This window comes from Lepidothrix coronata, unplaced genomic scaffold (genome assembly GCF_001604755.1).
Source record: "Lepidothrix coronata isolate B3197 unplaced genomic scaffold, Lepidothrix_coronata-1.0 Scaffold111, whole genome shotgun sequence".
Lineage (NCBI taxonomy): Eukaryota > Metazoa > Chordata > Aves > Passeriformes > Pipridae > Lepidothrix > Lepidothrix coronata.
This window is the reverse complement of record NW_016690291.1, coordinates 1770847-1795445: the sequence shown is the minus strand read 5'-3', so window position 1 is coordinate 1795445 and position 24599 is coordinate 1770847. Positions and strand designations below refer to the sequence as shown.

Below are 24599 nucleotides of genomic sequence, written 5' to 3'. Positions count from 1 at the left end.
TATAGGTACACTTTTCAGAATCATATTAGTGTTAATAGGATTAACACTACATAATAAAGTTAATTCGATCTCATTAATCTTTGTTTTAGTCATCTGGGATTTGTCTTCTGTATGGTTTGTATAGCTTTGTTTTCATTCATTGTGACTTGTAAAAGGGATTTACAAAAAATTCTGTATGATTTAGGAGGGAAAATCCCAGGAAGAGCTGAACTGAATGATGCTCCTGAATCACGGAGATACTAGAAAAACTCCAATTCTTAATTCCTAAGGTTTTTTTAATAGTAAAATCCGAAAACATTTACCATGTAATTGGGATGTGGGAATTAATTTAGACTTCCTGAATAGTGATAAAAATCAATATATTATTATTATTATTATTTCCTTAACTACATAGCAAGAAATCCAGGTAAGTAACATGTATGATTAGGTATCATTCTGTATATAACTTTTTCTGATAAAATATATTTCTATTAATTGTATTTACTATATGGCATAACTGACAAATAAAGTTAATCTTTTTACTTAATTCTTTATTCAAATATTCTTGAAAGAGATAAAACCAGTCTTAAAGCTTATGTTCAGGTATATGTGTTCCAGTGCCAGGATGGTGTATATTCTCTGTACAATTTTTTTATGAGTTGCTAATTTCTTTGTAGATCAGTCTCCTGGTCAGAAGATAACCACATATCTTCAAACAGGATGCTGTAAAGCAAAGCTGAAGCCTCTAGAAATCTGGAGGGCCTTTGGGTGAGGGGTTTATAAGCATGGTTTAAAAGATGTTAGAAAATAATTTCAACTCCCTGTGATATTTAGTTGATTGAATTTTCACAGAAAGCGGTGAAAAGTTAGGTGCCTGAATATTCTTAGAATTTACACCTGTAAAATTGAAAGACTGGAACAATAACCAGAATAGTAAAAGGGAGTGACAGATAATCTAGTCCTGAATCTGATGGATCAAGGGCTGAAAAATTTCTGCTCCTGGTTCCTGAAAAGACAGTTATACAGTTGTCACCGCCATCTGCCTGGGAGCAGGCATATTTCTGTGTGGGAGAGGTCTGCTTCTGAGCAAGATTTCAGCTGTCATGTCTGCTCTCAAGCATCAGAACAAAAATGCTGGCTTTGTACCACTAGATGGCAAACACAGACCATTCGATAAATTACCTGATTGCTTCCAGGAGTTGCTTCACATCATAATCAATCTTCAGTTCTGTTTTGTGGTACGCACAGACATAACTTGCTTAGGAATTTTTGCTACCTTCTTTACCTGTTGCAAAACCTAGATCAAGTAAAGCAACTTCTGTTTGAAGTTTCAGGTGAAGTCTGAATTATATGAAGCATCAGGAAACTGAACATGAGAACTCATATCTCCCTGCAAAGCAATTTCAGTTGTTTGATTTTAAGTGGTTTTTGAAAGAGTCATGATCTAATCACACCACTGTAATCCCTGCCTGTCCCTATGGCTGCTTGTCATGCTCTTTTATAACATCTCTGTTAGTTCTTACATTCATTCTAGACAATAACATTTTCTTTCCCATTGAACACAGTAGCTTGATCTCATCTACTTCCATGCAAATATCAGCTCTAACCACTCAGTTGTCTCCCAGACTGATTCTGTTTTGAGAAGAGTAAATAGGACCATCCAGATAATCAAATAAAGCTTCAACCTTCCTTCCAAATCAACTCCTGGACAAAGTCTCCAGCTAATTCTGGTATCAGAAAAAAAAATCCATTTCACTAGGTAGGCACAAAAATTCTACTTAATCTTTTATGTGTTCATAAAGATGGCTAAAGCAAGCCTGTCTCTTCTTCCTCTGCTCCTGTGGGATGGGTCCCATGTCATTCTTCAGCTAGAACTGGTGTTCTTTAGCTGATTTCCAGCAAAAGCAGAACTAGCTTTAAATCCCCAAGGCCAAGAAGGGGCCATATGCTCTATTACAAACACGTTGCACACATTTGGAAGTTTCAAAAATAAATAACATCCTTATTTAGTTATATTTCATCTGCAATTACTTAGCTCTTTCGGCTTCTTCACATTATGATTGAAATAATTTGATTTGCCCACAATATTAAACTGATTCTGAGTGCTGAAATTGAAGTTTATTCAGAAAAGTGAATTAAGGTAGCACTGGCAGAGAGCAAATGTTTTAAACATGCTAATGGGCAAATTCTATTCCAAGCTACACTGATGAAACCCCACTGACTAAAATGGTTCTGTCTCAGGACCAAAGACTTGATTTTGACTGAAGATGATTAAGAGGTTTTCACAACAGGAATACTGTCAAAAAATATTGTTTCATCCAAACATAGAGTATTTATGTGATGCAGCTCTTAGTGTAACTACTCTTGAAGCAAGTGGTGAGTCATGAACTTCTGAATATTTGAGAAACATACATTTTTGAGAAACATACATTTTTAAGAAATATATATTTTTGGACAAGGAACAATACTCAGATTGTTTATCATAGTGTGACTTCTAGCTCTCTGGTCAATGCTAAACCTGGGCTTTCTCAAACAAATGTTTTCCAAATTTTTTGTTTTTCTCTAGTGTGTATCAATAATACTAACTTATGACAGGCTTGAAAAGATAAGAAATAGCACAAAGCTCCCCTATTTCTGCCTACCTATCTGCTGAAGCATGTGACAGGAGGCAGAAGAGCAGGCTTACCCAGGAGAGAGGTCTAACAGCTGCTCATTGCTATTCTCCTGAGGTGCTCCAATTTAGTATTACTTAAAAAGAGATTTTTTTTTAAAGTAAATTTTTTTATTGAACTCCAAAATACACATAATATGCAAAGGATTCTGAATTTTTGCTGTGGAATCTTAACCAGAAAGTTATTCTCTCATGTTTATCATATCCTTCTCTGAGAGTCTTCCACTCCTTCCCTCTCTTCCCTTGATAATTTTATCTATTCAATAATACATGTTTGGGTTGCATTTAAACTCATATATATATATATATACAAGAATAAAGGCTGGTAAGGTGCAAAAAGATCCCTACAATCCTCAATTTACTTGAAGAGTCAATCTTGCATGACCATAGATTTTCCAGGTATTTTTTAGCGTCAGTGACACAAACTCTAAGATGGAAGGAAGTGGAGGAGTCATGGTTGAGGATCTCTAAAAGTGAATTTCTTTTACTAGCATTTCTCAATACAATACTTTGAATTTCCTCTTTTAATCACTTAAAAAATAATTTCCAATTACTGTTTTGATAATTTTGGAAATATTTTTGTGTCTTATTGCCTACTTGTGTTCCATAGACTTTGAGTGTACTATATCAGTGCAGAGAAGCAGATGGCTTCAGAGAATAGCAGAGAGGGAAATTATCCAAGTAATTTAAGTGCATGCTTCTTTTCACTGGCTTATATAATTCAGTAAATTTCACCGAAAATCCATGAAATAAAAAAGATACCCAAACATCAAGATCTTACTACAAACACTATTTTTTTTTAATTTTCCTACCTCACTCTGTCTGATTAGACATGATGTATGTACAGATGGCACATTGGATCACTTATTCCCTGGGAACTCTTCTCCCCAAGTATTTGGCCTCATTCTATGCATGCATGAATAAAATGAGGTTTGGATTTAACAGAATTGAAGCAGCTGCAATTGTTAAGGAGAACTTTAAAAAAGAGGGTTAGCTCTATTAGCTTTAAAGCATTAATTTGATCTTGATGTTGATGATAGTGGGAAGACTCATTTTAATGTCAGTTGTCCTTTTTTTATTTTTTTATTTTTTTTTTTAGGAGGTGTGTTATGTCCCATAATATTAATTTGGCTGAGATTTAAAGTAAAACACAGTTGTCTATGGCATGTCTCCTGCCTTTTTCTACTGCTGTTTTTCACCTAAAAGAGAACTGAAAATCTTTACCAACACATTTCCTAGTTCTTGCCAGAAGCAAAGGGACCACAATTCATGCCGAAGTACAAATAAAGATGGATGCAGTAGGTGGAAAGCTCTTAAAGAGCAGGGATTGCAGGAAAACCAGCTGTTGTCTCTCTGCTTCACTTCTAACAAAGCAGTGGGCGTTTTATGTTTATTTTCTAATAAATCTTTGCTTAAATGTCACTGCAATATACCTGGAATTAAAAGTCAGCTTGTGAAAACCACACATAGAATCATTAATTCCAGGGAACCACATCAGCATTTTATCCAAAGCAGAGTGAGGAACAGCTCCTCTCCACATGTGCTGGTTTTGGTTGGGATAGAGTTAATTTTCTTCACAGGATCTGGAAACACTGTTGATAACTCGGGCATGTTTCAGTTATTGCTGAGCAGCTCCTGCACAGAGCCCAAACCTTTTCTGCTCCTCACCCCACCCCACCAGCGAGGAGGCTGTGGGTGCACAGGGAGTTGTGAGGGGACATGGCCGGGACAGCTGATCCCAAATGAGCCACGGGATATTCCAGATCATATGGCTTCGTGCTCAAAATATAAAGCTGATGGAGGAAGAAGGAAGTGGTGGGGGTGACATTCAGAGTGATGGCATTTGTCGTCTCAAGACAATGTTACATGTGATGGAGTTCTGCTTTCCTGGGGATGGCTGAGCACCTGCCTGCTCTTGGGAAGTGGTGAATGAATTCCTTGTTTTGCTTTGCTTGTGCACACGATTTTTGCATTACCTGTTAAACTGTCTTTATCTCAACTCATGAGTTTTCTCACTTTTACTATTATAATTCTCTCCTCCGTCCCAGCAGTGGGGAGTAGTGAGTTGCTGGGTTAAATGATGACACCATTTAGTCAGGATTATTAAGGATATCATAATTTCTTTAACTTATTCTGCAATCAAGTATTTACCAGGCTAAACTGAAATCAGAATGCTTTTTAAAATGTGCAGAAATGATTAATAACATACCTAAGGCTAAATCTACATTCATATTTGTTTCAGACTTGAGTCCATCATTTTCTGAATTTAGTAATTTCCCTTCTAGCAGGCAATGACTTTTGTATGAAAGCAGCAACCCACAGCAATGAGGCAAAAAGCAATAGCTTTGTAACAACATCTTAATGGTAGCTGGTTACATAAACCCCCCTCCTTGTCCCTCCTTGTCTGCTCCTCTCCCAGGTATGAAGAGCATGTCTGCAGTGCTCCCCAGGTAGGGTTTTCCACCACTGCCTGCTTGAATCTATCAGCTTCATTACCAAGCAATAATTTGTTACACTAGCCAAACAGACTTTTGAAAGCATTCTTGAGTCCTTTTTCAAGCATTGGAATTTCTTTCTTCTATTTTCTTTGTTGTCTATTTTGGGAAACCTTTCCAGTGCAGTAAGAGTCAAGAACCCAAACTTCACTATATCAAGAAGAGCTGACTGCGCCTGCATTTGATATCAGCTCTGTGTGTAGGTGTGGCACTAACACTGCATCAAGTGCAGGGAAGCCTTGGCAGGGGCAAGCCACTCTGCACACTGCTCAGTGGAGACCTGGCACTGTGACAACAGAAATTAATGGGGCATAAACAATAAATTAAACACCCTCATATTCTGTCAAAGCAGAAATGAATGTTAAACTTCTGTGCAGCTACAGTTCTCATTACTATCTTTTGTGTTTGGATAGAGCTACAGCTAAAATAAAATAGCCCACCCCTCTTCAGGCCACACATCTCAGTCAACAGTACTAAAAGGAATTGCATTAACTATTTTTAAATATTAAGGCTACAACAGCAGCCATTAAGTCTTTGCAAATTATTCCAAAATTACAATAGTTGTAACTACTGCAGGTAATTAGCAAAATCAGTACAACCCATGCACAACAAACAAATCACAAATATCAGATAATTCAATATACAATATTTTCTTTGGTGAAAGCAGCTAGACAATATTTCAATTGATAGTTTCTGTCCTGTTTTCTGCTCTGGGATTTGGGAAACTGCTGGTCCCTACGGCAACTCTTTTTATCTCAAACCAATACACATTTTATGTTTCATGAAGACTGTAGTGTTCTCTCTATTGAGTTCCCAGGGCAAAAACAGTCTTTTAAAGTATCTGGAAAGTTAATATACATAAGAGTCTTCTGTTTGACCAACTCAGCCAAAGTAACACACAGAAAATATCACCAGGTAGAGTTACTGGCTTATCATTGCAAGGATTACTGGGACAAACTGCTGACTTCCCGTAAGTATCATGGCTATTGCTTATGTCTCACTGTGACTTTGAACAGAAGCCTTCCCTGAGAGGGGTTCGAAAGCTGCACCATTCCTCAAATGAACTCCAGACTGACTAATTCACCAGGACTGATCAGGTCCTCTGCCTGCCCCATTTGATGCTGTCAAGGTCCTAGCTCTTTGCTTTTCAAAGATGGATTTTGTTTTAAGGGTGCACAGCCATACACTGTGGCTATGACTTTGTGCTGAATTTGGGGTATTTGCCTTGATTTATTGAAGCATATGCTTTTCAACCTGTATATTCTCTCCTTTGATTTGCAGTGTCAGCCAGAAGAATGGGAGGTTATAAAGGCATTGCAGGGTGTGCTTGATGTTCTCTGCACTTGAAAAAGTGCATATTTCTTCTTTGACTCTCCTTGAAGAAAGAAAAGGATGACAAATCTAGAGACACTGTAGGATGAAATGCCACTGCTTGGCATGCAGAGGGCTACTCACAATACAGAAGAAACAGCTATTTCTCTCTTACAGATGGTCAGTAGAATATACCTTAGTTTTAATTTATCAACTCCAGTACAACTCTTGTGTCAGCAGACTGAAGTCTTCATCAGCTGTTCCACTGTGTTCTCTAGTAGCACTAATAGTCCTCAGGATTATTGCAGTAGGTATTGAATAAAGAACTTTCTAATCTCTATTACTGATATTCTGCTACAGAGATGAATGGGACATGTTGATTATAAAGGAGCATGTAATTTTAAGTATTACTTAAGGGGGAAAAAAAAAGAGCAAAACTAAGTAAAAGTAGTGATTTATTGCTGTTTATCTTAAAATGACAAAGTTGCTCATGCTTACCACTAGAGTTTAAAAATTTGAAACTGGAATTCCTCCCCCAAATAAATCCTGAACTACAAAATCTACTGCTAGTCCTATACAACCCTTAAAAAACAAAACAAAAAAAAGGAAAATATGTGGAAATATCTTCTGGTAACATCAATTATTTCATGAGTGATCAATGGCTATGCAGGAACCATATCACACTCATCACAGAGAAAAAGTAACGGAAATAGTGGAAGAATTGTTCATCCTGTTACATATGGTTAATTAATACTATCCATCACAGTCCCAAGTCAACAAAAAACTAAATAGGATTTAAGGCCAGCAGGGGTAACTGTAGCCATCTAAAATTACTTTTCCTGAGAACTACAGAGTGCTGCTCGGTACTGTCCAAGTTAAGACAGAGCTGAAGGATGAGCTGAGACACAGTCTCTGAGAAATGCGTTCAGCCTTGGCTCTCAGACTGCAAATGATAGCAAATCTATTACAATCCAAAATCTATCACATCAGCCATTATTCATCCTCGCTGTTAAAAATGTTTGCCTTATGTCTACCCTGATTTCTCAGAGATTCAGTTTCTAGCCACTGCAGTTTTTCTAACCTTATTTGCAATATTAAAAGTAATCTGTTATAGAAAACTTTTCCCCCTGTTAGACATCATCAGCTGGTTCTAACCCTCCCATTGCCCTCCACTCAACTGAAGAAGTTTCCCAGACACAATTCCTGCAATGCATTTCTGATAATTTTCCAATTGCTCATATTTATTTTTGTTTGAAACATGAACAGCAGAACCTGACCTAGTCTGCAAAGATTTTTCTGTGCTGCATAAATTGGTGATATGAGTTATCTGCCTCCTTCCTCAATATTTTCATGACTATAAATACACCTGCACCTTTGTCCACCCCTGTTCAATAAAGCCTTCAGCTTCACTGACTAAGACTGATGGACCTTAAGCAAACACTCAACCCTGCTCCTAAATATAGCTCCACTTGAGCATACTTCTACAGTTAAGAACATGTTCAGTGACTTCATTAAATTGGCCTGATGTGCAGTGACTTCCAGCCTCCTCCACCTCTACCACTACCTCTTCTTTTCTGTTTCAGAGCCTAACTGTAATGGGAGCTTTTTGATGGGATGCTTTTATAGCCTAAACCTCAGCGTACATCTGTGTCTCTTTATTTTAACTTGCTTTTGGAATTAATTATTTTTTACCTTTTTGCATCAAGTATCTCTTGATACTTGATTCTTGAGAGAATGTGTGAATTTCTGAGTGTTGGCTATTTTTAAATAAAAAATATTAGGCAGAACAGTGGGTCTGTGTATTTTGAAATCAAAATAGAAAATGTGGCAATGAAGGAAAAGAGCTAGTAAAACATACATTTCTAAAATCAGGAACTGCAAAGATTTTTTTTCACTCAGAACCATTGCAGTAGCAGTTAAATTCCATTACTTCCAATCTGCCAGCTGTGAGAGAGAAGTGCAATTTTAACAGGTGAATAAAAAAAAGAAAAATGAGACAAAGCTCTGAAGGAAAAGCACAAAAGCCATTACAAAGATGATTTCAGGATGAAAAAAAAACACCCAAATCTCTCAGCAAGTGACAGCTGTGGGTTTAATGGACTATTCTTAAAATGAGATTTATATGCAAACTGCCTACAGAAAGTTAAAAAAGGATGCTAATAACCTATAAATGTTAAAGGTTTTTATCTTGGGCTCAAAAAATGTTGATGGTAGTGGATGGAATGTTACGAACACCATAAACATACCCATTACACGATTGCTTCTCTGACCTGATGCCATTATGAATGATCTGGTACAAGTGCAAAGCAGTTGTCCTGTTGCCTGCTCCTTCTCCATTTCTTCACAATTCACTGGAGTCTGTAGGAATGGAGGTTTTAGTCTCATATGCCACCTCATCACAAACCAATATCTTTTCCTGTTACCATTGAAAAAATTCCTGATCTCCTAATGCATTGCTTTCCCTTGAAATAAAGTTTTGAACATGCACGCATAAAATGTTGGATCAACACTGGTGACTGTATCACCAGTGCACCCACTGGCACAGGTGTGTCTTCGGCTGATGAATCTGCCCCCAACGCAATGACAGGTCTTCTTCCATAGGGATCTTTGGTGAGCAACATCAGTTCACACTAGCTGAAAATTGAGAATATCTGCTAAATATTAAATGGGTGGGAGAGGATATTTTAGAGGATATATTATATCCCCTGAATTCTGAGCTATTCAGGAGCCAGATAGCCAAATGCAACACTTGGCCAATAAACGGGATACTTTGGGTCCACCTATTGCAAAAAGTACTGCAAAAAGCAGTGCAAATTTTCATTCTTTAGACATCTGACAAGTGAGCTTTTACAATTTTTGTTTCAATGGGTTAAAGTGTCTTCCTGGCTGCTTGCACTGCATCTCTGCCTGACTTTACTACATGAGGCAGAGCTGGAGATGAACATGCACCTGCACCTCTGCTGCTCCCAGCCACAGCCCAGAGTCTTTGCTTACAACACTGGTGCTGATTTGTACGAAGCCACCAATGTGTGCTGCTGAGTTTTGGGCAGGCTATATTATTAATGAGCTACTATTGTTATTAAGAAGACAGTTACCTACACACATGTTTATTTAAATCGCTAATGTGTACTGACTGCATGCATGTAAATACATATATGCATATAGACACCACATTACAAGTATGTGCACACACCTCTACAATGGAGAAGCAATGAATATAACCTAAACAAGCAAACCAGATAACTCTTTTTTTACAACAAATATCTCCATTTCTGGACTAGCAGCTTCAACAAGCACGTGCACAAGTACTTGTGCAATCTGGTCCTTCGTTTAGAGAAATTGTAGGAGGCATTGCTTAGAAAAGCAGAGTTTGTGCAAGCAACACACTGCCTCAGCATCACAGCTTTAGTCATGCTGTTTAGAATTCAGTGGTGACAAAAGCTAAATTCTCCCTCCAATATTAAATATATCTATGCTTAAACGTGGAAGAGTAGTGCCAATTTCTTAAGTGAGAGCTAAAGTGAAGCTCCAGTTTTTCTTGTGACAATTTTAGAAAATTACCTAAAAGGTTACAGAGTTTTATTTATTTTTTCTTTTCCCTCTGTATTTAGCAACTCTAGCACTTAATCTTCCTTCATGTCACTGCAGATTCAGGTATAGTGAGTCTTGTACTTCCCCATCTGCCTGGAGAAGTAATGGAACATCCCTGAAAAGTGTGGCTTCCTCAGCCCTTTCAGTGCCAAAACAGGCTGTTGAATCAAGAACGGGTTTGATCGCTGTCAACAGTTTTAAAAAGGAATTAAGTTTAATTTTTTTAATCCATCATAATTTGAATAAAAATCACAAAAGCATATTCTGTGAAGAAACAGGCACGTTAGCACATGGCAAGTCCGAGAGCACAGCATTCACGCCTGTAATGCTCACGGTCAGAGTCCGCTTCTAGCTGTGCTAGAACCCTACCGAGAGGAATGATTCATCCCATAAACGAGCTGGAAAGAGAGAACAGGATTTTCGGTTGCCAGGCTTGCTGCCTGTAATACATCTCAGTCGTCCGGCAGAACCCTTTGGAACTAGTACCAATGCAGACTCCGTTTTCTATCCCTGTGGAAGACACCCAGCCTGTCCCGCTCACCCCACCGCACCTTTCAGACCGAACTGTGTCCATACCCATCCTCGACAGCACCGCTTCCCGCGGGGCTGCTGACGGGGCATTTCCCCGCTCGCCGCGGCGGGACCGCGCTCTTCCCTCCAGCTGCGCAAAAACGTCGCGCAGAGTTGGTGACAGCACCAAAGAACTGCGAGGGTGACTCGGTTTCGGAGGGAGGGAAGGAGCGCGCAGAGCGGCCGCTCCGGCCGTCCCGTCCCCTCCCGCCCCGTCCCCCGCCAGCCTCGGCGGTGCCGGCCCGGACGGGGCGTCCCTTCCTGCAGAGCATGCTCACGGGGCGGCGGGGGCGGGCGGGCCGGCGCGGGGAGCGGGGAGCGGATCCCGGGCGGGCAGCAAGGCGGGGACGCCGCTCCGCCGAGCTGGGAGCCCGGGCGGGCACGGGGCGGGCGGAGCTGCCAGTCCAGGTGGGACACACCGGGAGCCGCGGGGCCGCAGAGCGGCCCCAGGAGGAGCAGGCGCGGAGCGTGTGCCCCGGGCAGGGGACGCGCTGAGCCTCGGAGCGGAGAGCCCGAGGAGGAGAGGAGCGCGCTGAGCCGCGGATCGGGGAGCGCAAGCGAGAGGACGCGAGGCGGGTATCCAGACCGGGGTCCGCGGGACAAGGGACCCCGAGCAAGGGGACACCAGGAGGGAGCCGCGGGCGGAGACCCCGGGCACGGGGACGTGCGGAGCTGCGGGGCGGGCACCCCAGTTGGGTCCCCGGAGCGCGGGACAGGGATCCCGGGAAGGGAGCGCGGCGCCAGTGGCGAGGCGCGGAGCCCCGAGCGCGGTGCGCGCTGAGCCGCGGAGCGGGGCCGCCGGGGCAGCGGAGCGGGGCCATCCGGCAGGGGTGGCGGCGGGGCGGGGGGGCAGCGGCCCCATGGGGCCGGGCGGCGGGGCGGCGCTGGCTGCTCGGTGCATCCCGGCTGCCGCCGCCCCGCCGCCGGCGGGAGCCGCCAGCGATGCTGCGGGGCGGCCGGAGCCCGCTGCCTCCGCCGGCGGGGCCCCCCGGCGGGGTGCGGGGGCCGGCGGGCGCCCCCGGCGCGGCGCAGGTGGCAGCGGGCAGCCTACTGGCTCTGCTTATCCTCTGGACGCTCTTCGGGAATGTGCTCGTGTGCGCGGCCATCGTCCGCTACCGGCACCTGCGGAGCAAGGTCACCAACATCTTCATCGTTTCCCTGGCTGTCTCGGACCTACTCGTGGCCCTGCTGGTCATGCCCTGGAAGGCGGTGGCTGAGGTGGCTGGGTACTGGCCCTTTGGGGCTTTCTGCAACGTGTGGGTGGCCTTTGATATCATGTGCTCCACGGCCTCCATCCTGAACCTGTGTGTGATTAGTGTGGACAGGTACTGGGCTATTTCCAGCCCTTTCCGCTATGAGAGGAAGATGACCCAGCGGTTGGCTCTGGTGATGATCAGTGTGGCATGGGCACTGTCTGTGCTCATTTCCTTCATCCCTGTCCAGCTCAACTGGCACAAAAGTGGGGATGTTGTTGCTGCTGGTGATATTGGAGATGGATTTGGTACTGCCTGGGCAGCAGCAGGTGCTGTCACTACCTGGGCAGAAGATATGAGCACCACATGGGTGGCATTAGCAGCAATGAGACCCTCTGATGCGACCTCTGGCAGCAATGATACCCTCACTGGACCATCAGAGAGCTGTGACTCCAGCCTCAACAGGACTTATGCTATTTCCTCCTCCTTGATCAGTTTTTATATCCCGGTGGCTATCATGATAGTTACCTACACTCGAATCTACCGCATTGCCCAGGTGCAGATTCGTCGTATCTCTTCCTTGGAGAGGGCAGCTGAGCACGCACAGAGCTGCCGGAGCAGCCACATTGACTGCCACCATCACACAAGCCTCAAGTCCTCCATCAGGAAAGAAACCAAGGTGTTGAAGACGCTCTCTGTCATCATGGGCGTCTTTGTCTGCTGCTGGTTGCCGTTCTTCATCTTGAACTGCATGGTGCCCTTCTGCGAGAGGCCACCCAGTGACCCCCACGCTGGCCTTCCCTGTGTCAGTGAGACCACCTTTAATATCTTTGTCTGGTTTGGTTGGGCCAACTCCTCTCTCAACCCCATCATTTATGCCTTCAATGCTGACTTCAGGAAGGTTTTCTCCAACCTCTTGGGATGCGGTCAGTTTTGCTCTAGTACTCCGGTGGAGACTGTTAATATAAGCAATGAGCTTATCTCTTACAACCAGGACACCCTTTTCCATAAGGAGATAGTGACTGCTTATGTTAACATGATCCCAAATGTGGTTGACTGTGAGGAAAATCGCGAGGACCCTTTTGATAGGATGTCCCAGATCTCCCCTGACCATGAGGTTGCCACTGACTCTGTTTGTGACCTGGACTGTGAGGGGGAGATTTCACTAGGCAAAATAACACCTTTCACTCCAAATGGTTTACATTAAATTGTATCCTGCTCTGATCAGTTCTTTTTGGATTAGAAAAGAAAATATTAGCACTGAGTGGAAAAACCTGCTGTAGTTTGGTCAGTCACTTCATACTAAACTCACTTCTGTGTGTAGAACTTTGCGGGATGTAGACACTGTCATACAGGGGACTGGCAGCACAAACTTAAATCAGCACTTCCCCTGGCTGAGAGAGGACCAGGCAGTCATGTTGATTAGCTGTGGTGAGGTATTGTGGTATAATTACAGTCAGTTCATGTTTATAATGTGTTTGCAAATGAACGGTGCCATTGTCACTGCTAAGTATTATGACTTCTAAAATCAGGGATGGATGTGGCTGGCATAGACATTACATAGAAAAAAATTCTGGCCTGTTTGTTTGTTCAGATCTTATGTTTCTTTTTCTCTATTTTTGTTTGTTTGGTTTTTGTTTTGATTTTTGTTTAAAGATAGAAATAGTGAGGTGGTGATTTGGATGATTATTTAAATGTGTGTTTCTGCCAAAACAGATTATGTGAAACCCTTGTTCTCCTAGGCGGTGTTGTTGCCTATGATATCCTCTGTTCCCAGATGAATAAATAAAAGTTGTATTGATCAAGGGTTTATTATCTTTCATTTGTCACCCTGAAAGGTTTACAACAAGTATTCAAACTAACAACATTTCTATTTGAATGATTAGAATGACTAACAGCTAAACCCTATTATTTTAAAAGCAAAATAGTTGGTATAGAAAATACAGTTTTTGAACAAAAGCAAGGTTCACAGAACACTTGAATTAAATGAACTCATTTATATGGCCCTTACAGATAGATTTATGCCTGTTTTTCTTTAGTATTATAACTGATGTTATCCCTCGCTGCAGCTAAGAATATCAAGTACACATGTATATAAGCTATTAAAACTTTCCACTTTATTCTGTACTTGAACTTACTTTTTTAAATGATGTCGATGAAAAGAGTTTAGTGATAGAGTTAGGAGCTGGATGTGTCTAAAAACAATAATTATGTTTGACAACAATATCAATAATCAGCATTTCCCGGTGTAGACACTAGAGAACTCATTCACTCCGAGAGAAGAAAAAAATGCTGTTGATGTATTTTTTAGTTACTTACTTATTAACCAGAATTTAAATAAGCTGTAAGTGCTTTGACTATACAAAACATTTTAAAGCAGTCTTTAAAATTTGTAAAAGAGTGTTTTGAGCCCTGTTGCTATTGAATCATTTACACCAAGTGGAATATTAGAAACAGTTGTAAGCTTTCAGCTCAGAAATCAAAAGTGATATTATTTCTAAAACAAATGATCAAAGGTAGTAAAAGCAATACCAGTATTTGTTTCAAGTTTTGGCTCACAAAATGAGCAACACTTGGATTAATTTACCCTTTAAAAATAACCATGCCAAGAGCCGAGCAGATTGAAATTGAACTGTAGGTGTGGATTAAACAGCCCTCCCTCCTAATGGCCCTGACCTGGGGCCTCCCAGTCCTGCATAACTGTGAGCTGAAGGCCCCTGTATGGTATAGTGTATGGAGGAAAAGTGGGATCTGCAGTAGGCAGCATGGTTCAGGGGAATCATTTAACCAGATGCTGGAATTTGTGAACGTTATGGGCTTAATATTGAGCCTCTTTGGTAATCAAACTCTTAATACCAGTTTGGAGGTTGTCTTCCCCTTGGGATATGGGATGTAAGAAGCACAGGAGGCATGTGATTTAAATCTCTTTTTGGTTGCCTCTGCTGCAATCTAGGTTCATCTGCAAGCAATGTTTTATGTGTGTAGTCTTTGATATTAATTAGTTATATCATCTTGGATTATCTTTTCAACTGCTTGTCACTGAAGATTGACATCTACCTGAGCATTTTCTTTGCTCTTGATATGAAATCTCAGTGTAATATCCCTTTACAGCTGTCCTTAGGAAAGGGTGTTGTGACTGTGGCTTAGGGAAACTTGGAAAACAAATCTTATGCCCATAATGAGGTTCAACCTACTAATGGCTTGACATCAAGGGTGAGTATGTTACCACTCCTCTGCTAAAGCAATCATATGTTGTCAGGAGTTAGCTATAGTTCTAGCCCTGCTGTTTAGATAAACTTGACCAGAATAATACCATTTTCCCAAATGAAAATGAAGGAAACTGCTTCTGGTGGTGCAGTCATGAATTATCCCAACCACAATTTGGATTTTTTTGAATTTTCTATTTACTACTCAAATTTTGAGGCTAGTACAGCATGTTAAACTGTCTAGATTTGTGTAAAAAGCCTGTGACATCCAGATGCAAGAGGTGCAGACACCTGGTGCTGATTCCAGCTCTCAGGGCAATGCCTGTATTTTGTCCAGTTTAGTCCACAGTAAGCCAGAAACAGCCCAGGGAAATGGAGTAGGGAAATCATGATCTCTTCCTGAGCACCTGCGTGCCAGCAGGCTTGCAGCCTGATGCAGGGTGTTACCCCCTGCTCCAGCAGCAGTACAGAGCAGCGGAACAATTTGGGTAGTAGCAGCAAAGAGAGTGTCCCCCCACCTCCCTCTGTAGCCTTTCTGCTTCACAATAATCCCTGTGTGGGTGGTGTGACAGTTCCCTTGGATCCAGTTCACTACAGGTATGGCAGAGGGGTAGATGTACACGAGAAGATGCTGGTGCATCACCGTCATCAGTGTTCTCCTTATTGAGGCTTTACCTGCCTGGGTTTCTGGAATAAGTGAGTGGGCTAACTCTGGGATGCAAGAAGATACCTCCATTGGTGGGTTTATATAACAGCTTTGCGCAGAATGGTCAGAACAATCTTTATCTTAGATCTGAAGGAAGGCATTTTTTGCCTGCCCCTAGATTTTGTGAGCGTGATTAGGGCAATACAGAAAGCTGGTCAAGTTGCCACTTTCTGTTAGTAATTTGCCTTTCATTACTTCATCTGGTAAATGATTTCTGAGGGTGGCTCTATGATGTAATCTCTCTTGGAATATGTATCTGTCAGGGAGCCTCATCCTTTGCAGCCTGGGAGCATCAGAAAGGGAACATTTCTGCTTCAAAAGACAGACAGAAGGTACTTTTTTTGCTGGAAGCAGAGCTTGACCTTACGGATCTAAAAGAAAACCTTTTTCTTAACTCATAGGGAAAATTTGTTGCTTTTTAATGTGTCATAAGTACTTACAAAGCTAGAGTATTCAGAATTAACAAAATAATCTTTTAAAAGAAATGTGTATTTTGCCTTGAACTATAAAAAGGGGCAGCCGTTTTTAATGAAAACATTCCCAAAAGGATTGTTCTAACTTGTTTCTCTCAGATGAAACTGCTGCCCTACTTTTTTAATGGTTTCCCTCTTAAGGACTAATGCATCTGCCTAACCGTAGAGCAGAGTTCATTGGCAGTGCAAGTAGGTTTTTATAATCCCCATATCCTTGTGGTGTCTCTCTGGAACTCATCTGTGCCAATGGTTCTGTGCCTCTCATCCACATTACTCGTCAATTAAGCATGATCACTTACTGCTATTGCTAGCTCAGTTGTTTTTGTTATTCTTTTTTTTGTTCATTTATTTTGTATTTTAATGCTTTGGCTTAATCTAGTCCTGAGTGATTGCTGACCTTCAAGGTCGCAGATTGTTTTCAGTTTCTGTTTTGAGTTACTGTTAGAAATCAATGTTTCACTTTTAAATTACCTCTTAGCAGCTGAATCTTGTGTTATGGCTTTTTTTCTCTGTTAGTCCTGGATAACACCATACCAAAAGAGGGGCAGTGTATCTGTAGTCTGTATCTCTGTGTGTAATTACAGAGGGGTCATTTTAGTGAAAGAGCAGAACATGTGGAACTATCTCAGTTAATTTTTAAGAATCTGGGACGTGGAGGGCATAGAAGTACAGTGTTTTGTGTAAAATGCTGCAAACACCATGAAGACTCACTCACTATTCAAATGCCGAAAGAGCTTTTAACAACTCTGGCTTTATCAATGGGTGTTGGGTTATATAGTGGTTTGTTTTTTCTGCTCCCAAGCTGAGGAAATGTAGATGTCTTTCTGAGAGATGAACGCAAATAAAACACTTTCCAAAGGAAGAAAAATTACTGCAGTATTTTTTTGGTAAGTCTGGTACTTTATCCTTTTGCATTCATTGTGTTTTTTACTTTTGCCAGACACAAAATGATGTGTGTCTCAGGGAGGCTTCCTGCTGAGAACTCTCGTATTTTTGTAACATATAATAAAAAAGGCTTCAAAATTAGAAAGGCTTCTTGTAGAAATAACACTAAGCACAATCTACACCATTTAGGAGTCAATCATGTATAAACTCAGCATTCAAGACTGACAGGACTGGAGGCAGTGTTCAGAACATGCATCAGAGTGGAGGTTTGAGAGGTCACAAGTTCCTTAGCTGTTTGTATGTGCCAAAATCGCCACTCTTTATAAGGAGGGCATTTTTGTCACTGTCACACAGAACACAGGGTACAGAACACTGACACCTATGTCAGTGTTAGTAATTATGCAGAGATTTTTCTTTCCTCTGAGGCCATCTTCGCTACTGTTTAATTGAATTCATGAGATCTTTAAATATATTCAGTGCCTATTTAAATCAGCAGAAGACTGCAGTGATGAATGTGTGCTTGGGTCACAGAGCAATGAAATTATTTCTCTTGGCTTCTTATGAATATTACTACCAGAATTCTCTGCCAGCAGATGCTGACATGTTAAAGTTGGCACACTCAACAAAATATTTCACCTCCTGAAATGCAGAAATAATTCTTTTATTCAGATTTGCTTATTTGTTTTCAAACTTTGTAAGACTTTTCAAACTTTCCAAGAGCTTCATGAAGTCCACACTTTGTGTGGAGCATCTCTACTTTGATATCTTAGATCAGCAACAATTGTTGCATTTTTAGTGTTCTGTTCTCTTTATAGGGCACTATGCATTTACTAACAAGATTTTGCCCCTCTAAGTTTACTTATAGTCTAAAAGCAATGATATGCACAAAACCAACTACAAATGAGGACATTTCTGTTATTAATGGGGCATCAAAGATGTACCTCTTTCTTCAATCTCTTGTTTATTGTAGCACTGGTAAGATTGCAGTGAGCAGTAATGTCATAAGGGGTGTAAGGAGTGGAAATACAAATAATATTATCATCTGAAGCAGATAATGGATTGTTTTTGTCAGAGAGCCTACTGTCTCTCTCAGAGTAGTTTAGTTTAATAGAAAATTTACAAGATGATTGTATCTTGCTATATGTCTAAATCCATTCTTAGTTGTGACTGGAGATAATGTTCAATAATATTTGTAGTGAATAGACGCTAATTAAGGAGGGTATTTTTGTTGGCTTCATCATTTATATCACAGCCATCACAGTCACATTTTTGAGGTTTTCAAAATACAATGCAGTAATCATACAAAAATAATTAAAGATTCCAGTCCATGAAAAAAATTTCTTCCTGTGACTTATTCCCTGCAGTTAACAGCAAATACTTGTTTGTATCATGTTCTTCACCCTCATTGCTACCAGAAGAGTGCCCTGAACCTGCTACTATTAATCTGCTGATTCACATTAGGAGGGAGGTCTGAAAAATAAGGAAAGAAATAGCAATAACATGTACAGATGGCTTCAGTTTGCATGAAATTGGTCTAGTGTCAGCCAGCTGGTGCAGGGGACTGCAGGGCAGTGAGCCATTCCTGGTGCACAAGAACCTCACTCTCCACCAGAAATGCCTGCTCTCTGGATCTGGGCTCTGTGGTAGACCCCTTGCTCCCAAGGTGGATGCTCAAAATCTGCCTGTATTGCATAGGAAATCCGAACTTTTAAAACGACTCATGCTTTTTATTTACTACATAAAAGAGAAACCACACTTTTCTCTTGTGAGGTTACGCTCTGAAAAAAGTGGTTGCAAACGAGCTCAGTTTGGTGTAGCCTCTCCAGTGTAGCTGGTGCCTGGCTGTGGCTTGAACGGATGTGGCTACGACAGCTGCTCGGGGTTTTAGTGTCTGAGCTGCACGTAGGCCATAGTTTAGGGGCCTAATATTGAGCTGAAAAAATTCTAAATTCTTATAGTTCTTTCCAGAGCCCCTGAGGAGCCTGGTGATTGCATAGCAGAAGTGAGCCTCGACCACAGCCTGAGCTTGGTTGCTTCCGAGGAATTGGAGAAGTCTAGTCTGCAGCCTACCTGCTGCAGTTTTGAAAAGGTCCCATGAGTAAAATATTAATCAGGAAGTTCAGCATGCCCTCTTTTACCCTCTGACCTAAATTTCCAATCTGAAATGTTTTCAGTAAGATTAAAAACCTAAATTTCTAGCCTTTGGCCTCGACCTTTTGCTGTCTCTGTTAGCTTCATATAATTAGTCTCTGTCAGTGAACAGAAGCTCCTGGCATGGAGTTAGCTGCTTGAGCACCTCATTGTCGCCAAATCTGGAACTACCTCAAGCTACACTTAAATTACATTATGTGTCCACCCACAGGGAATCTTTTAGATCTTCTTTTTCTGTTGGTGTTGTGGTTTTTTCCCAAGCAACAACATTTCCCTTCTCAACACAAGATTATTCACCAAAAACATAATTTAGAGGACAAGCATAAATAGACTTTTTTAAAAGCTCTTGGGGATTTTGCTTGAGAATACAAAGTGAGAATTGGTTGGTATTAGACATAGAGATAACAGATTTTTTTCTACAAGAGGTTTGATTTTTAGGCTTTTATAGAAATAAAGGCTGAATATTTTAATTTTTGAGGAGTATACATGTTTGGTATTTATATATTTGCATGTATACGTTCTTTTATATAAACAAAAATACTTAATCCTATTTGTAGGGTAATTAAATATATTTTTCTCTCTATAAATGCAAAATGTGCAAGTTCATCCAGAATGAAGCAAGTCATATTAAAAATTTTATTATTATCTCTCATCGCAACAATAAAATACAAGTACACAGTCTTTCCACATATTTAAAGGGCATTTTGGCTGTTTAAAGTTGAGAATCTTTGAAAATCTAAACTTGAATTATACAGTGAGAGGGAATGTACAAATTTCTCTCAACTATTTTACGTTCAAAGCAGTTTTATAATGATTTGTTAATTGATCTATATAAGCATTTTGAGACAGATAGCAAGAAGAGGTGATGATTTAGAGGTACCTCTTGGATGTCTCTTAGCAATGGATATTAGACAACATTTTTGTCTTTCCAATTCAGTGAAACTAAGATGCAAAATTCTTGACAGAGTGCAAAGAGTTTCTGCTTCATCAGAAGATAAAATGCTTGGCATAACCTTTCAAAACATCCAATTTAGGTAATGCAGTGTCTGAATGTTAAATGGCTTCTTAGGTAAAAGTATTCTCTGTATTAAACAATTACTTTGATAATTCAAATAATGCCCTTCTCTTAAAAATAGTATTTGCAGAAGGTCAGGGTTTCATAGGTCAAATGGGATATAAAAGTGCAAATACCAGGACTGGCTCAGCAGCACTGGACAAAGCAAGCAGGATTGAACATCCTGGCAATAGCAGAGCCCTGTCTGAGCACAGGAAAGAAAATAGCTGGGTAGAAGGCAGGAAGAGAATTTTAAGGAGGAATTAGAGAAGCCAGCTGCAGGTCCAGCAATCCAGAAATTTGGTTGTGGTTGAAGACAGTAAGGGACCAGAAGGAATCACTGTGGTCCTTGGTGTCTGAGGCAGGGATGGTAATAGAGGTCAGTAAATTTCGGAGCAAGTAGGTGAAAGGGGTCTGAAAGGGGTCAGGATGGGGGCTGGGCAGCGAGCATCCCTAAGAGCTTTTGGGACTCTGGGAGGCCATACAGAGATGGATGAGATTTACATGGGGAAGGAGGGCTGAGAGTGGGCAACTCACTGCCTGTCTACCTTCTAGGATTTGCAGATCCTCCTGCTCTGTGCAATCCCCTCCTACCACTTCTAAATAACTTCAGTATTGCCATTACGTTTTATCATTAAACGTGTCTGTCAAGTGTCTGTCTACTGTGCAGCAGATGCAGAGCTGTCATATTTATTCTATTGCGTTAAAGCTCAGAAAATAACTTTCACAGAAACCCTCTATGTCATCCTACGAGGAATGCTTAGTCAAGGAGTGGAGAGCAAAGAGGACTTTGAGATCATCTTCCCACCATGCTGTACAGTGCTGTTTTCACTGTGTGATGGTAGAGCATTTTACATGTTTATCCTGCTGGATTGCTGGAAGCAAGTCTGTCTTGCAGAAACTTCCTGAAGGAACCATTTGAAATCTCAGGTAGAATGACCCTCAGTACGTCAGCACTATGATTTCTTTAATCTGTGCAAATAAGGTATCTAACATAGTCATAACCTGGTGCTATATATTGAATGCACTCATTCATTGTGAAAATCTGGTCTCCTGTGATGACTTGTAACATGACGTTATGGAGTTGACTCAAGCCTAAATCAGCCAATGTGTAAATACAAAAGATGTGGGGGTTCTGCTTTCTGATAAAAGTGAGAATTAGCAATATATTTTTCAAATACAAAGGTACCAACTTCTACCATTGCTTGCCTGTTGAGTACAGATAGTTTTGTACAGTGATGGGACAGACGGAAATGGGCCTAAGAGACAGAAAGCTTAACTTCATAAATATATATTTATGTATCATGTAATATCTAATAGGAAAATATTCAGTTCTATACTATACAAGGTAGTAAGGCTCATGCTGTTTTACATCTTTGCAGAATGTGTCTTTTTTTTTTAAACCTTTCAGTGGCTTCTTTCGGGATACCCAGGTGATGGTAACAGCCTGCAGAGATCTGCAGAGCAAACTCCAAGATTTAAAGGTTTTGCTTATGTACTGTTTGGATGAGAAGTGATGATACCTCTGCTTGAATATGTTCTCATGTTAACACAAAGACCTGCACCAGGTACAGTTCAATACCTCATACCTGCCCTCCCCGTAGATCCATGCACACTCTAGACTTGGTCCAATTGTGCCCCAGGTTTGAGAAGGAGAGACAGTGCCCCTGCTCACATTGTTGCTCAGCAGCTCTCCTTGTAGGTTGCAGAAACTTAATCTGTTTTCATCAGGATTTCTAACCAGTAAACTTTGATACACATTGCAAATACTCTCCTTACTCAATGTTTCTGAGTCAAGCTAAATGGCAGGTTCTAAGTGTGCTCACTAAATCAAGCAAAGTGGGAGCAATGCAGGAACACCTAGTCTGTGGGTGCAAGCCCTCCACAGTTGGCTGGAATATGCCTCAGCCAAAATGAAGACCAGTGGGGTGTATGTGATGGCACAGATTTAGGCATATGGAGATAATATTGCCTTAAAAATCAGCTAGGCGTGGAAGTGAGATTTTTTTCGACTGATGTCTTAAACTTAGGCACCTAAATTCCATGTAAGTGAAAATGCAAGCATTTTTATATGTTCTAGGTTACAGATTTATTTATCCAAGTATACCTGTACATGTTGCAAATGAATCTGGATCCCAGCTGGACAGGCTTTTAAATGCAGCATAAAAGTTTGTAAACTGGATGACTTGGCAAGCCCATATTAAGCAGGATCACCCCTTCTCACTTGTAACATCACCTGGTTCAGCATCTGCTTTGTGTTCTCTCACTGTGAGCTGAAACAAGCCACTGCCTCCCAGACACTCCATTCTGTACAGGGGATATCCTGTACAGGGGATATTAAAACACCCTGGAGCAGGATTTTGCAGCACTGGGACTAGTAGATGTAAAAAGAGGACCATCTTATGTGATATGCTCCCCAGCTTGAGCTGGCCAAAGAATGGCTTGTGTTACATCTGTGCCTCTTTGTATAGCATTCAGGCAGCCTTGGGGAAGCTAAAAGATGCCCTGAACTTCACTTTGTTTCTAGGCTGAGAGCTTTATTTTGTGACTCAGAGAGGCACAGCTGAATTGCAGTTGTTTTTTTAAAAGATGGTATGCTTCAGTGCCTTGGGTATAAAAGCAAATATGATGAATACAGTGAGGCAGCAATATAAACTTTATAACTTTAATCCAATAGGACAGATCATTCAGTGGTGAAGCTGATTTAAAAGGGATGACTTTGCCATCCTAAAATTGTCTTCTTTGTTGCCTCCCCTCCCTCCCCTCCCCTTCCTTTGCCTCCTCTCCCCTCTCACTGTCGTAAGTCTTGGAGGTCTCATTTGTTGCTTGTGTCAGGTTATGAAGTTCCTGCTGCTCTCATCCATTCAGTTAATTCTCTGACTCTGTTGGAGGTGGTGGGGTCTGCACCAATGCTATCTGGTCTGGTCCTGGTGTAAATAATGTCCTTGGAAATTTTAGCCCAGATATGGTTCTCACCTGTTAAATGGCCCAGTCCAGATCAAAGGTCCTTGATATAATTAGTTGGTATTCCCATCCCATAGCTTCCACTTGTTTTTGAGTTTCCAAAACTGAGAGCTAAAAGGAGTTGAAGTGCTTTTGTACTCTCTTGACTGATGTGATCTGCAGCCCATGTTGTGCCAGACCACTGGCTTAATTTGCTTGCCACTGGTAAACCTCTGAATTTGATTAGAATTAAATAAATCTGATTAGAAGGAAAGATGAGCTGTCCAGGCTGACAAACCTACACTTAGAAAGTTAAATTAAAAAAAAACCCAAAAAACCATGAAAACCAACCACACAAAAAACTTTCTATGGTTAGCAAGCAGTAATTGGATTTCTTTCTGGCTACATTTCAGCCTCTGCTGCTTTCTCCCACTCCCACCTCTGCCAATATTTCATACAGCAACACAAAACACCTAGAAGGTGGATTATACAAAGTGTCTCTGTATTTGGTCTCTGGTTGGAATCCAGACCTGGTTAGTGATTACAGGATCAATGAAGTCCATTGAGCGACCTACGCGAGGTAAATCATTGTAGTCCCACAGCACGAATTTCTTCCTATAGGGAGAAGTGGACAAAAAGCACCAAAAAGTGACTTAAATTCATCTTGTCAAACTTTTAATAAGCCCTAGTAAGGGTATGGCAAAGTGTTAGTTTTAACTTCTTTCACAGTTAAGAAAGTGTATGTCCTATTTACCAGTCTGGTATTGAAGGTATTTGAAAATAAGCCAGTAGCTCCTTCCTGAAGCAGGGAGGGAGGTCGCTGAGGTCTTCAGGAAGATCTTGCACTGAAATCCCAGAAAAAAAAAGGAACTGTAATACCTGGTAAGATGTGTGCATGGTTTGTCTAACCCTTTTACATTTTGTAGCTCAAAATGAAGGCATTGCCTTTTCTGTAGCTGTTCCTTGTTAAATTGTGCTTAAAATACTGGTATCTGAGGCATGATGTTTTATACTCAATCCCTGATTTTTGTTGTCATTGAGTATTATAAATACCCTCAAAGCTATGATATCTTATATTTAACTGATACAAGAAACAGTCAGATTTCTGAGAACAAAAGCCTTTCTCCAGGTCAGAAGTATTTTGCCTCTATATCTGGTGAAGCAAAGTGTGTATGCTTGAAAGTCTCTTTGGTTGTCATGGAGGATAATAAAAGATGTTACCACCTGCAACAAATAGTGCTGTGCTCGTAGCCTTGGTAAGTAGCGACTCCTTTACAATTGCAACTAATTTTAGATATCGCTGAAGATTGTGTTAATATCCACCTTAGTCTTAGAAGTTCACTACAGTTTCACTTTCAAAACTGAAGGTGC

General features: G+C 41.0%; 1 protein-coding gene across 1 annotated transcript; it reads left to right on the top strand.

Moving 5' to 3' along the window:
* Positions 1 to 11559: 11559 nt before the first annotated feature.
* DRD5 (dopamine receptor D5) lies at positions 11560 to 13613 on the top strand. The gene has a single exon (XM_017824492.1). The coding sequence runs from the start codon at positions 11560 to 11562 to the stop codon at positions 13015 to 13017; it is 1458 nt and encodes a 485-aa protein (XP_017679981.1). The 3' UTR covers positions 13018 to 13613.
* The last annotated feature ends 10986 nt before the right edge of the window (positions 13614 to 24599 follow it).